Source organism: Protobothrops mucrosquamatus, unplaced genomic scaffold, assembly GCF_001527695.2.
Source record: "Protobothrops mucrosquamatus isolate PMUCROS unplaced genomic scaffold, P.Mucros_1.0 scaffold14, whole genome shotgun sequence".
Classification (NCBI taxonomy): domain Eukaryota; kingdom Metazoa; phylum Chordata; class Lepidosauria; order Squamata; family Viperidae; genus Protobothrops; species Protobothrops mucrosquamatus.
In genome coordinates this window covers 1,367,384-1,381,772 of record NW_015386401.1, presented here as the reverse complement: position 1 = coordinate 1,381,772, position 14,389 = coordinate 1,367,384, and the positions used below count along the sequence as shown (strand labels likewise).

General features: G+C 45.5%; 1 protein-coding gene across 1 annotated transcript in view; it reads right to left on the bottom strand.

The window, feature by feature from the left end:
- Window positions 1-220: 220 nt before the first annotated feature.
- The window catches only part of PIP5K1C (phosphatidylinositol-4-phosphate 5-kinase type 1 gamma), a 75,023-nt gene continuing 60,854 nt past the window's right edge, over window positions 221-14,389 (bottom strand). The window contains exons 14-18 of the mRNA XM_015810682.1: window positions 13,135-13,167; window positions 11,284-11,388; window positions 8,311-8,452; window positions 874-948; window positions 221-322 (exon numbers count right to left, since the gene is read on the bottom strand). Coding sequence (XP_015666168.1) covers window positions 221-322; window positions 874-948; window positions 8,311-8,452; window positions 11,284-11,388; window positions 13,135-13,167 — 457 coding nt within the window. The remainder of the gene's footprint in view (window positions 323-873; window positions 949-8,310; window positions 8,453-11,283; window positions 11,389-13,134; window positions 13,168-14,389) is intronic.

Here is a 14,389-nt window from a genome sequence, read left to right as displayed (position 1 = left end):
CTTCTTATGCTCAGCTAGCAGTGGGCTGTGCCAAGTAAGCCTAGGCACAACGATGGCAAACCCATTAACACCTGGGTCAAAAGTGACACAACGCTACGACGTTTTATTATTATTTTTTCATTTAGCATCTGGCGATGTTACATTATTAAGCAGGAGACTACAGTGCTTAATGCGGAGTAGTACTTTGGCTGCCTAAGAATGTTTGGCAACACACCAGCGTTCAACAATAGCCGACAGCAACTGTTCTCAAAAGCACGTCCCGTTTCTCGCGTGATTTTTGGAGGCCCCCCGCAAGAGTGGGATGTGGTGTCTCGCGCAGCCTCTGAAAATCATGCGAGAACGAGGTGTGTTTTTAACAGGCTGCAGAGGCTGTGGAAGAGCATTCCCTCGTGCTGCTTCCAGAGGAAAAGACTTGTGCAACCCACAGCAGCCTCCCGTAGGCCGCAAGGACCTGTCAACGGAAAGAGGACACCGCGGGACGCAGAAGAACTTGGAGAGCCCTGGGCTGCAGAGGCAATCACACCGTTCCCCAAGCTTCGCGCATCTTGGGGAACGGTGCAAGGCAGACTTTTTGAGTGGCAGTGTGGCACTAGGGCTGAAGTTGCAGCCCAAGGCCTCTCCTCCAGGCCCAGCCTTGGTGCTGCCACTGAGTGCCACCGTTCAGGGCAGCCTAGATGGGTGGGGAGATAAAAGATTTGATTCTCTTCTGTTTAGAGGTGGTGGTGGCGGTGCGATACACCAGCAGAGACATTTTCCAAATATCTGACACACCGAGTCGAAAAGGTTCGCGGCAGGAGCCCGGATGCCTTGCCCCAAAGTTGGCATTTCAAAATTGGGATGGAGCTGCCCTTTGCTACCAGCAAAATCACTTACGTCCCCAGAGGAAACCGAGGCGGCTCGAAGCCTGCGCAGGCGGGGGGAGTAAATCCAGTACTTTCCTTCTGTGAACTAGACCGGGCACATCCAAAGGCGAATGAGAGGGGAGAAAAGGGAAGAAGACGGACCGGAAGAAAGGAAAGGGGGGAAAAAAAAAGGAAGGAGAGGAGAAAGGATGAATGAAAGATAAGAAATGATCGCGTCGGTGGAAAAGGTAAGCGTGCACACAAGCATGAGAGGACAACCCGGTGAAGAGAACATGCTTGGAAACAGGTGGATGTTGTGAGAACTCGGCTGCCGTGGAAGAAAATAATACATTTCCGCTGCCAGGGCCTTCCTCGGGCTCTTTCCACGGAGGGCCAAGATACTCTGCATTCTGCAAGCTTTTTAAAGGTCTGGTTGAAGTCATGCTAGCGATCATTTGCAAAGGACTTTCTGCTCCTGCTGTGGAGTTGTGTCTTTGGAGGGACAAAGAAACAACGGTCCGGTGGACACGGAACCACAGAAAGGGGTGTGTGTGTGAAAAAACAAGCCCTGACTCGCTTGATTGACACAGCAAATCCAGGAACGCTAGGTGCAAACACGGGGAGACGTGCACATGCGAAAAATAAAGTGGACAGTTATGAACCGCCCACACCAGGCAATATTTACCAGGCTTCTCTTCTGCTCTGGCCTTTGAAATATCAACGTGTAATCTAGCACGAACTTGCGTAGCCACTGCTCCAAAACTGAATGCCGTACAGGTAGTCCTCGACTTAACGATCACCGTTGGGACCAACATTTCCACTGCTAAGCAAGGCAGTTAAAAGAGAGTGGCGCCCGGTTTTACAACCTGTTTTGTCCCGGTTGTTAAGGGAATCACGTGGACACGAATCGGATCCAGCTTCCCCCATTGACTTTGCTCAGGAGGAGCCAGCTAGGAAAGTCGTGAATGGGGATCACGCGACTCCACATCGTAAATACACGCTGGTTGCCAAGCGCCCGACTTATTGATCCCAGGACCGTGGGGATGCTACGATGGTCGTTATGTTCCTTTTTTGGTGCCGTTATAACTTTGAACGGTCACTGAATGAATGGTTGCAAGTCGAGGATTACCTGTAAGGCAGGGGTCTGCGGCCTTGACAACTTTAAGACTTGTGGACTTCAGCTCCCAGAATTCCTCAGCCAGCATAGCTGGCTGAGGAATTCTGGGAATTGAAGTCCACAAGTCTTAAAGTTGTCAAGGCTGCAGACCCCTGCTGTAAGGCATTCAGTTATAATAATCATTTCAGCCAGGGGGTTTACCTTCTCGGGATTAACAAAGTAGGTAAGGCAAATACATAAGGTCAAGGTACTTAAATCAGCCTTGTTTGCGCTGGATTCCAGATTTTTTGTCTCTTAAAGCGCCTACGTGAAAAATTCTGCACGTTAAGAAATCGAAACGATCAATCAGATCTGGGAATAAAAATACCCAGGGAACTATACAAGGCTACACTAGGAAACCAATTCCTGAAATGGGTGGCGAGGGAGAACGAGGGGAGAACTAACATGCCTCAAACAAAGTCAGATGCAAAGCTTCTTCACATGCATGTCCGATTCACATGCACTTGAAATCATCCTTCACGGGGCAACCTTTCCTGCAAGCTGGTGGGAGAAGGGATAAAAAGAGGGAGGAAGGGACGTGGGAAGAGGGAGGTAGCCTTAGCCAGAGTTAAGACCAAAGCGGGAAGGTCTGTTTTAAGGAAGATGGTGGGTGGGCACTGTCTTGTAGCCTGACCGCTTGATTGCTTTAACCATAATGCAGGGGCGTCAAACTCAATTTCACTGAGGGCCACATCAGCATTGTGGTTGCCCTGGGGGGGGGGGCAGGGGTGTGTGCCCAGAGCGAGTGCAGCCTACTGGGTGGGTGTGGATGGAGTGGGTGGGGCCTACTGGGTGGGCATGGCCAGTTCTACATCATTCACGTAAAGGGTGCCTGTGGAGGCCTGGGCAGGAGTGGGACAGATCTGAGGGTCTCTGGCAGAAGGGGGTGGGACCGGGGCAAGTGCCAAGGCATGGTCCACCGGGGCAAGTGCCAAGATGGCCACCACAAAACTGTACATTGGCTCCCGGCCGGCCTGGGCCAGGGCCAAGGCAGCGGGGGCCGTTCCCTCACTGTTTCCAGGATGGCTTCGTGGGCCAAATGAAACCACTTCGCGGGCCGCATCCAGGACCCGTGCCTTGTGTTTGACATGTCTGCCATAATGGGACCAAGTTGTTTGAAGAACTATCTTTTCGTATCCATCTGACCCACCAGGATGTGGAGGCAGGATAGGCTATGGGTCCCCTCTCCTGAGGATATTTATTTAGTTGCAGGGGTGGGCAACTATGGCCCCTTTAGGATGTGTGGCTCAGGAATTCTGGGAATTGAAGTCCACAGGTTATAAAGGGCCCAGAGTTGCCCATTCCTGATCTAGTGGGATCAGGAAAAAGGGCTTTCTCCGTGGTGGCTCCCTCCCTGTGGAACATCATCCCTGCGGAAATAAGATTGGCCTCCACCTTGACACTCTTTCAAAAGGCCCTGAAGATATGGTTTTGCCAGAGGGCCTGGAGAACCTAGGGCGATACCAAACCCATCAAGTGGTTTGTTTGATTGTTGGGGGGGCAGGGAGAGAGAGACTTTACTGGGTTTTGTATTGGGAGTATTTTATAAGCTGCTCAGAGACGCTGTAAGTGGGGCAGCCATATATTTTTTTTGAATAAATCAAATAATAGAAAGAGTAACTCTTTAGCAGACATGTCAAACTCGCGACATCACGTGTTGTCACGTGACGTATCGGGACTGTTTCGTCACTGCCGACAATGGGGTGGGCGCGTCTTCCGAGTGACGCGTCCGGCCCGCGGGCGGCAGTTTGACACCCCTGCTCTACAGCAGTGGCCAAAATCGTGGAAACCTTTTGGGAAAAGTGTACCTTTGAGGTTTGATGGCTAATAACACCACTTTGTTTTGGAGTAGTACCATAAAATTATATATCAATGGAAAGATAATTTAAATCAAGAATGTAATGCAACAAAGCTTGTTCAATTATCTGTATTCTATGAAAGGTTATAGCCAAATAACCAGAAAAAGGAAGCACAACTTGTTTAGGTTGATATCAGGTAGCTTTCCTTCATCTGATTGTAGCCAATGAGCATGAGTGTTTAGAGAGCCAATCAGGTGTCATCTTGTTTTGGCAGTGAGCCAATCAGATTACAGTAGGATTCGGTGATTGATGTCATGTATTGAAGCTGAGAGGAGGACATTTGTCAGTGTGTTATGTGATCGCTATCAAGTTGGTTGGGTTTTTTTGTGTTCTTTCATTTAGTGACTGCTCTTTAGAAGGCCAGATCCTGAAGTTGAAACTCAAGTCCTTTGGCCACCTAATGAGAAGGAAGGACTCACTGGAGAAGAGCCTCATGCTGGGAAAGATGGAGGGCAATAGAAGAAGGGGACGACAGAGAATGAGGTGGCTGGATGGAGTCACTGAAGCAGTAGGCGTGAGCTTAAATGGACTCCAGAAGATGGTAGAGGACAGGAAGGCCTGCAGGAACATGGTCCATGGGGTCGCGATGGGTCGGACACGATTTCGCAACTAACAATAACAACATTTAGTGAGCTTGTAAAACGTAATAAAATTAAAGTAATGGTGCAAAAGGAAGTGGTGTTATTAGCCATCAACCCTCAAATGTACACTTTTCCCAAAAGGTTTCCACAATTTGGGCCACTACGGTATAGGAATGCTTAGGACAGACTACAGAAAGCCGAAACGTCAGCAGATGGCAGCAAAGATGTTTCTGCCCCTCTGGGGGAAAAGAAGTAACTGCACTCTGCAAACTTTTAAAGCAGGGGTCTTCGAACTTGGCCCTTTTATGACATGTGGACTTCAACTCCCAGAATTCCTCAGCCAGGCATGCGTGCCTGGCTGAGGAATTCTGGGAGTTGAAGTCCACAAATCATAAAAGGGCCAAGCTTGAAGACCCCTGCTTTAAAGGGATGTTACATGGGACGACGTTTTCTCAAACTCAAGAGGCTTTAATTTATGTGGATTTCAACTCCCAGCATTCACCAGGCTGGCTGAGGAATTCTGGGAGTTGAAGTCCACACAGCTAAAGCTGCTGAAACGTCAAGCTGACATTTAGAAGGCAGCAACGATTTAAAAGCTTTGTTGGTCCAGGGTGCAGGAAACAGGTTTACGGGAGAGACGGCAAGAGAACATTAGAGGAATCGTCTATTAAAAAAGAGCAATTTCCTGACAGAATCTATAGATATACAAAAAGGCACCAGACAAGGTTGTCCACTTTCTCCATTATTATTTGTACTGTCTTTGGAAATCTTGCTTTCTAGAATTAGAGAATCACCAATGATTAAAGGCTTAAAGATTTTTACTAAAGAATATAAACTTAAAGCTTTTGCTGATGACTTAATTTTTACATTAACTCAACCAATTAAATCATTGGAATTTTTGTTGCAAGAGCTACATCAGTATGGTAAAGTGGCTGGATTTAAAATTAATGTGAATAAGACTAAAATTCTTACAAAGAATATGATCGTAAGAGACAAAGATCAACTTATGCAGATGTCAGGATTTGAAGTGGTTAATAAAGTTAAATATTTGGGAATTTTTTTGTCATCATCCAACGCAAAACTTTACCAGAATAACTATGAAAGATTATGGAAATTGGTACAAAAGGATTTATTATCGTGGAAAAAACTACAGCTTTCGTTGCTGGGTCGCATAGCGGCCATTAAAATGACTATTCTGCCTAAGTTTCTTTTTTTATTTCAGATGATACCTATTTTAAAAAATGAAATTAACTTGAAAGAATGGCAAAGAGACTTGAATCGCTTTATTTGGGAGGGCAAGAAGGCGAGAGTTAAATTTAAGATTATTCAAGACACCAGAGAACGTGGAGGACTTAAAGTACCAAATTTGACACTTTATTATGATTCTTCTGCATTAACGTGGATGACTGATTGGATTAATTTGTCTAACAAAGGGATTTTGAATGTCGAAGGTTGGGACTTGTATTTTGGGTGGCATGCTTACCTCTTTATGCAGAAAAAAATTGATAAAACTTTTAGAAATCATATAATAAGGTCTGCATTGTTAAGAGTTTGGCAAAAATATTTTCTTAAGTTTAACGTTAAGTTACCACTCTGGGTGATCCCGTCGCATATTTTTCAAGCAATAACTAGAGGAGTGGTGATGGAGGGACCTACTTATAAAGATTTGTTATACCAGAGTGGTGGTGGTAACTGGTGCCTAAAATCAATGGATGAGTTAAAGCAAAACAACCCAAATTTTTCTTGGCTTTTGTATGGACAAATTCAAGATGGATGGCGAATTGATAAAAAGACTTCTTTTGCTTTGGAAGATGGGATTTTTTTGAAGCAAATAAGAGATGGTGCCAAAGCTCATATCAAGAGGATATACAATGTTTTATTAGAATTGGACTCAGAAACTGAATTAGTTAAAGACTGTATGATTAAATGGGCTCAAAATATAGGAGAAACAATACCTATGGACACTTGGGAGTTGATCTGGGTGAGAAATGTGAAGTTTACACAAGCACAAAATCTACGTGAAAATTTTTATAAGATGTTTTATAGATGGCACTTGGATCCTTCAACTATGTCTCGTATTTATCCGAACTATGAATCCAAGTGCTGGAGGTGTGGTCATCCAGATGCAACCTTTTTTCATATGTGGTGGACTTGTAAGGTCATTAAGGCCTTTTGGGTACAACTATGGTGGAACTTACAGCAGATTTTTAAAAAAAGGATTATTTTTCTTCCACAGTTGTTTCTTTTAGGTATTGTGCAAGACTTAGATGCAAAAGAAATAAATTTGATGCTTTATTGTTTATCTGCTGCCCGATTGCTAATAGCCCAAAATTGGAAGAGCCCAATTCTGCCTACGATGGGAGACTGGAGATTGAAAGTTTCGTATCTTGCTGAAATGGCAAAGATTTCGGCTTACATGAAGAACCATTCAAATGAACAATTTTTATCAATATGGAGAAGATGGATTGTTTATATTCAAAAGAAACATAGAGTGGTAGAATATAATTTAGGTTTTTAGATTTTTTAAGTTTGCTTATTTCTATCCTTTCTGGTAGATTAAGATATTTTGTGGAGTTAGAGATATCAGTATTTGTTTACTTTTACTTTTATATGAATATTATCCTGGGAGTAGGTTTGGGAAGTCTGGGGGTGGGTGGGGGTTTTTTGATTGTTTATTGCGATTACTTATGATTGTTTTTTTTATGATGGAAAAATAAATAAAATTTTCTAAAAAAAAAAAAAGAAGAGCAATTTGATTATTAGCTGGGGGATAGGTGAACTTCTCCCTGCAAGTTGCCTTCGAGCAGCTGGACATAGCTACTACATCTTAGGTAGTCCTCGACTTACAACCATTCATTTAGTGACCGTTCAAAGTTACAACAGCCCTGGAAAGTTTTCACACGGCCATCGCAGCATCCCCACGGTCGTGTAAATCAAAATTTGGGCACTTGGAAACTGCCACGTATTTACGACAGTTGCACTATTCCTTGGGTCTCGTGATCACCATTGGTAACCTTCTGACAAGCAAAGTCAGTGGGGGAAGCCAGGTTCAGTTAATGACTGCCTGCTTCACTTAACAACCGCAGTGGTTTACTTGGCAACGGTGGCAAAACAGCTTACAAAATGGAGCGAAAACTCATTTAACGATTGTCTTGCTTAGCAACGGCCATTTTGGGCTCAACTGTAGTCGTAAATCGAGGACTACCTGCGCTCTGGCTTTAATCAAAGGTTAGACAGGCTTGAGTAAAGCAAACATTCCCACTGAAATCCACTGCATTACCTTTTAGCCAAGAGACTCCCGCTCGACTTCGAAGAAGATTTAACAAGATCGGACACCGGGTTCTGGGAAAGATGGGAGGTCTCCTTAACACAATTTTGAGGTTTCACACCCACAGAATCTAGCACAGCATGGTTGCACACACCACACACACACACACACAAACACACACTCCTTGGCTCACTTACTCCCTGCTCTGCCTCCCTAGATGTCCTCCTCTGGACACGTTCCTGCCTGCAGGGAAAGGAAAGGCCATTCACAAATGCATCCGAGAGCCGTGGAGAAGCCCAGAGAGGGCCACATTTCTACCTATTTTCAAGGGAATCTCGAGATTTTTTTCCTGACAGAGATTTTTCCAGTTGGTTTCTTTTGGCAACCTGGCAGGAAAAAAAGGGTGTGAATGCAAAGGGATGAATGTGCATCGGGGTGACAGGACAAGACAATACCTTGGCGCAGGTGTGTTGGCTCGTTTTAAGTCTTCAGGTGGGTAGGGCGGAACGAGTGAAGCTGAAAAGCAAGGGAAGGAAGGAAGGAGGGAAGAGCCAAACCAACTGCAGCATTGTGCACAAAAGGAAAAGTGGGGGGGGGGGCTTACAAAATAGATATCCGGGATTGCAAGGTCCTCTTCATCCGAAGCTTGGCTGGCAGGCTCGGATGCCTGGCTTGCTGTCTCAACCTCCGCCGCCGCTGCTGCCGCCACCGACAACATGGTGGCACACGCTAAGGACGCCGCCTCTCTGCAAAGAAAGGAGATGGGTGAGGATGGGGGCGGTGGCGGTTTGGACCTCCGTCTGACAAAAGTGTGACAAGATCCCAAATCCCAGGGGTGTCAAACTCAATTTCATTGAGGGCCGCATCAGCATTGTGGTTGCCCTCGGGGGGTGGGGGTGGGGTGGCCAGGGTGGATGCGGCCTACTGGGTGGGCGTGGATGGAGTGGGTGTGGCCTACTGGGTGGGCATGGTGCTTGTGGGGGCCTGGGCAGGAGTGGGACAGATCTGCGGGTCTCTGGCAGAAGGGGGTGGGACCGGGGCAAGCGCCAAGGCATGGTCCATTTCTTCATTCCTCACAAAGGGTGACACCTTCCCAGCATGCACCCAGGGGGCGGGGCCGACACAGCAGGGGCTGGTTCCTTGCTCTTTCTAGAGCAGTGGTTCTCAACCTGTGGGTTGCGACCCCTTTGGGAATCGAACGACCCTTTCACAGGGGTCGCCTAAGACCATCGGAAAACACATAATTACATATAATGCTTTAATTATGTTCAATTTGTAACAATGAAAATACATCCTGCATATCAGATATTTACGATTCATAACAGTAGCAAAATTACAGTTATGACGTAGCAACGAAAATAATTTTATGGTTGGGGGTCATCACAACATGAGGAACTGTATTAAAGGGTCACGGCATTAGGAAGGTTGAGAACCACTGTTCTAGAGGGCCTTGTGGAGCTAAGACTGAATACGTTTCAGCATAGATGGCCACCACAAAATTGTACATTGGCTCCCGGCCGGCCTGGGCCAGGGCCAAGGCAGCAGGGGCCGTTCCCTCGCTGTTTCCAGGATGGCTTCGCGGGCCACATGAAACCACTTCGCGGGCCGCATCCGGCCCCCGGGCCTTGTGTTTGACATGTCTGCCATATCCACTGGGAAACCCCAGAAGCAGGGAAGAATCCCAAGACCGCACATCCGAATTGGCTCGGATCACTGGCGGAAGAGCAACGCTACGATTGGACGACTGCAGCGCACTCTGGATGGAGGGGACCGCCCTTCGCAAAGCATTCGGAAGTTCCAACTAGTGCAGAGCAAGGATGGTTAATGGAGCTGGTTATCTGGCACACGTAGCCAGCCGCTACTCAAGGAGCTAGCCCTGGTTGCCAGCGTGCTTCCGGGTGCAATTCAAGGAGCTCCCTGTCATTTTGAAACGCCTTCCTGGCTTGGGACGAGGTTGCTCCGTGAGGGATTGTTTCTCCCAGTTGTTTCTATCCATGCAATCTGGTCAAGCAAGATGGACCTGCTTGGATATGCAAGTGGGCTCACATTCCTATGACTCCCAGTGTGTGCAGACACCAGTTTTTGTTTTTTTGTTTTGGTTGCACTAGTGTTTAGGGCAGGGGTCTTCAAACCTGGCCCCTTTATGACTTGTGGACTTCAACTCCCAGAATTCCTCGGCCAGCGTGCTTCAACTCCCAGAATCCCTCAGCCAGGCACGCTGGCTGAGGAATTCTGGGAGTTGAAGTCCACAAGTCATAAAAGGGCCAAGCTTTGAAGACCCCTGGTTTATGGGATATTTTATTTATTTATTTATTTATTTATTTAACATATCCAGCTTTTATTATAAACAGCTCAAGGTGGCAAACGTATCTAATATTCCTCCCTCTTCCTATTTTCCCCACAACCACCCTGTGAGGTGGGTTGGGCTGAGAGACCAGTGTGGCTCCAAGTCAGCCAGCTAACTTTCGTGCCTAAGGCGGGACTCGAACTCACCGTCTCCTGCTGATTGACCCAAAGTCACCTAACTGGCTTTCATACCTAAGGCGGGACTCGAACTCACTGTCTCCTGCTTTCTAGCCTAGTGCCTTAGCACTAGACCAGGGGTCTTCAAACTTGGCCCTTTTATGACTTGTGGACTTCAACTCCCAGAATTCCTCAGCCTGGCTGAGGAATTCTGGGAGTTGAAGTCCACAAGTCATAAAAGGGCCAAGTTTGAAGACCCCTGCACTAGACTAGCCTGGTTCTCTTAGGCGTATTAAATCTGGCAATTATTGCAATTGTTTTTACTTTCATTTTGTTTGCCACTCAGAGTCCTTCTTGAATTTGAATTTGAACTAATAAATAAATACGGTTAACGTTTCTACTTTGTGTGCTTAAACCTTCAGGGAAGTGAGGGCTGTTGACTGATCATCCCTTTGAAAAGGAGATGGAATTCACGCACTACACAGAATCCTGGCTTGATTAACGACGTCTTAACAGCAAAGGAACCCAAACGGGCTGGATCCTTAAATGTACCCAGCCATCCGTTGTGATTTACAACTGCAACGGCTGAGCTCACACAACGGTACTATGCCAAAACTAAACAAACCGCATGACAGCTGAGCAGAAGGGTGAAACACGCCTGTAAGGAGCTGGGTGTGTGCGTGTCAAACTGAATTATGTGTTGTTTTAATGGCACAAGACTGTTTGTTTATCATCCAATTTTTGGCAAGACGGCCCCACAGCAGATGGAAAGGAAGGAAGGCATTCACCATCCAGTCTTGGTTTCTATGTATAGTAGATACAGAATTGAAAGACGTATCGCACCATCCTTGGATCGTGTATAGAAGGAACGTTATTGTTAAATTAAATCCCAAGTGGGTTTTCAGCCAGTTATTTGCCTTCTACATGTTCCCTCTGCCATAGGGGGAAAAAATCTTGCAATTTGGGAGTTATTTCTTGAAATATATTGAGGAGAATTCAAAGCTAGTTCCCCATCTACCTCCTGAATAATGTTTGGATATTGCATGCATTAAATAGGAGCGTGAAGGCATGTCTGGATGAAAACAGCTGTGCTGTAACATAAAGAGGCTCTAACCCCGCAGCGGCCACATCAGGCACCACAATCTCAATATCACACTTCGGCTTGAGCTCCACAGTTATCTGCTGGAGGTCATCTTCCGCTCGGACCTGTTCACGAGTCCTGCAGAATAGGAAAAAATATCCCATTTCACAAATCTTATACAGGCGGTCCTGACTTACAATCGGTAGCTCTGTGACTGTCTGGACTTCCAACAGACACCCCCCCCCAAAGCTACTGATGACTAGATTCAAACTTCCAAGGGCCGTCCACTCACTCCTACCCGTGGTCACATGACCCGTTTGGCGCTCGGCAACCAGCTAGCATTTGCAACTGGTTTGCGGCACGCGTGGTCACGTGACTGCAATTTATGATGCTTTTTGCTGGAAATCAGCATTTACTTTGGCGGGTTAGCTGGCGAATTCTGGGAGGTGAAGTCCACACTTCCTTAAAGTTGCCATGGTTGAGAAACACTGTTCTAGGATATTGCTCTGTTTTTTTTCAGCATTCCCTGCTAAAAAAAGTCTTTTCATTGAAGATAACTTTCTAGGTAAAAGCTATAGTCTGCCAGTCAGTAATGACACCCCCCCCCCCCCCGTCCTTAACCAACAACCCTGAGGGAGATGGGCGATTCAAAACTGTGAAAAATAAATAAATAACAACCCAACTTAGCTAATTATCTATATTAGGTAGGATCGGTTATGACATTTTGTTCCTGTAAGTATGGAGATAGTAAAGCATTAGAGATCTGCGGGACTATTAACATAAGAATGTTAGTCTATGAGGCCTCGTACACATGAGAGTTAAAAAGAATAAAAGAATTGCTGGAATTGGGTATGGCTAGTTTAATGAGGAGAAGGACGAGGGGGGACATGATACCTCAGGGGCTGCCACAAAGAAGAGGGAGTCAAGCTATTCTCCAAAGCACCCGAAGGCAGGACAAGAAACAACGGATGGAAATAATCAAGGAGAGAAGCAACCTAGAACTAAGGAGAAACTTCCTGACAGTGAGAACAATTAACCAGTGGAACAACCTGCCTCCAGAAGCGGTGAATGCTCCAACACTGGAAGTTTTTAAGAAGAAACTGGACAGCCATTTGTCTGAAATGGTATAGGGCAGAAGTAGGCAACCTTGGCTCTTTGATGACTCGTGGACTTCAACTCCCAGAATTCCTGAGCCAGCATGGCTCAGCTTGGAAACTTCTCCCTTTTCCCTCAGCATGGCTGGCTCAGGAATTCTGGGAGTTAAAGTCCACGAGTCATAAAAGAGCCAAGGTTGCCTACTCCTGGTATAGGTTCTCCTGCCTGAGCAGGGGGTTGGACTAGATGACCTCCAAGGTCCCTTCCAACTTTATTATTATTATTATTATTATTATTATTATTTATTACTATTACTATTACTATTACTATTACTACTACTACTACTACTATTATTATTATTATTATTATTATTATTATTATTATTATTATTATTATTATTATTATTATTATTATTATTATTATTATTATTATTGCTGGACTTGCAATGGCACCGAGGGATTCCTAGAGAGGTAGCCAAGAAGGAGAAACTTCCTGACAGTGAGAACAATTAACCAGTGGAACAACCTGCCTCCAGAAGCAGTGAATGCTCCAACACTGGAAGTTTTTAAGAAGAGACTGGACAGCCATTTGTCTGAAATAGTATAGGGTTTCCTGCCTGAGCAGGGGGTTGGACTCGATGACCTCCAAGGTCCCTTCCAACTTTTTTTTTTTTTTAATTATTATTATTATTATTATTATTACTACTACTACTACTACTACTACTACTACTACTACTACTACTACTACTACTACTACTACTATTATTATTTCCAAAAGTATTCAACTCACCTTCCTTCGTGTCCTGAGGACTGTGTGCGCCGCCTGTGAAGGGACATCAGCAAAAAACATACTTCATGAGAATAACTAAAGATGTAGCAAACAGCACCTCCTTTCTCTCTGTCTCATCCAACGTAAGTCCCAAAGGTGCTTTTTTTCAAGAGGCAATTGGACTTTTCTTGTTTTTCTTTGAGGACGTTTCGCTTCTCATCCCAGAAGCTTCTTCGGAGCTGAAAAAGCTGAAGAAGCTTCTTGGATGAGAAGCGAAACGTCTTCATAGAAAAACAAGAAAGTCAAGTAGCTGTTATGGTTCCGACAGATGAAACTCTTCAAAGAACTTTGAGGCATTGTTTACCTTAAAGAGTATTTATTCGAGCAACAACACATCGGCAAGTACACAGTCCAAGCCAAAATCTGACTTCCCCTCCCCTCAGCACATAGTATCAAAGTACAATCCCCTCCTACAACTAACTGTCATAAATCACATTCTCCAATTAGTTTGAAATGCTGGCTTTCCACCCAGTTCTTCATCCCGGCCATACCTTATCATCTCTTATTACAAACAACCTTGGTTCTCACCATTATACAGTATTGTTTTCTCTAACTAATCTCCCATGCACATTCCACCTCCCCCCCCCCAGTATCAACTAATTCTAACTCTAAAAGTAAAACTTAAAGTGAAGGAAAATGGATACATCTCCATATGTTGTCAAAGCAAGAACATCCGATGTTAGCAGCGTTGACAGTTGCCTCTTGAAAAAGTACTTTCGGGATAACCGTGACCTGGATGACTGAGAATCTCCATAAGACATCCAATGTAAGGGCTCCGCCCCTTCTATGAAATAGCCTGAAATGCCTCCACTTATGGCATTCTCAAGAGCCTTTCTGGAACTGGGTGGCGTCTACATGGCAGGTAAAAATCAAGATAAAGGTTTCCCCTTGTCCAGTTGTGTCCAACTGTCCGTTTCTTAGCCGAGAGAACCAGCATTGTCTAAAGACACTTCCATGTTCATGTGGCTAGCATCAAGTACATGCCAAGGTGCACAGAATGCTGTTACCTTTCCACCAAAGTGATATCTGTTTATCTACTGCTGGCTTTCGAACTGCTGGTTGGGCAGGAGCTGGGGCAAGTGACGGGAGCTCAGCCTGTCCCGCAGCACTTAGGTCTCGAACCCAGGCTGTCAGCTTTCCAACGGCTGAGCCATTGCGCCCTCTTACACATGGCAGAGAAAAATAGATAAAGCAAATTTAAGTGGTGAACACCTAG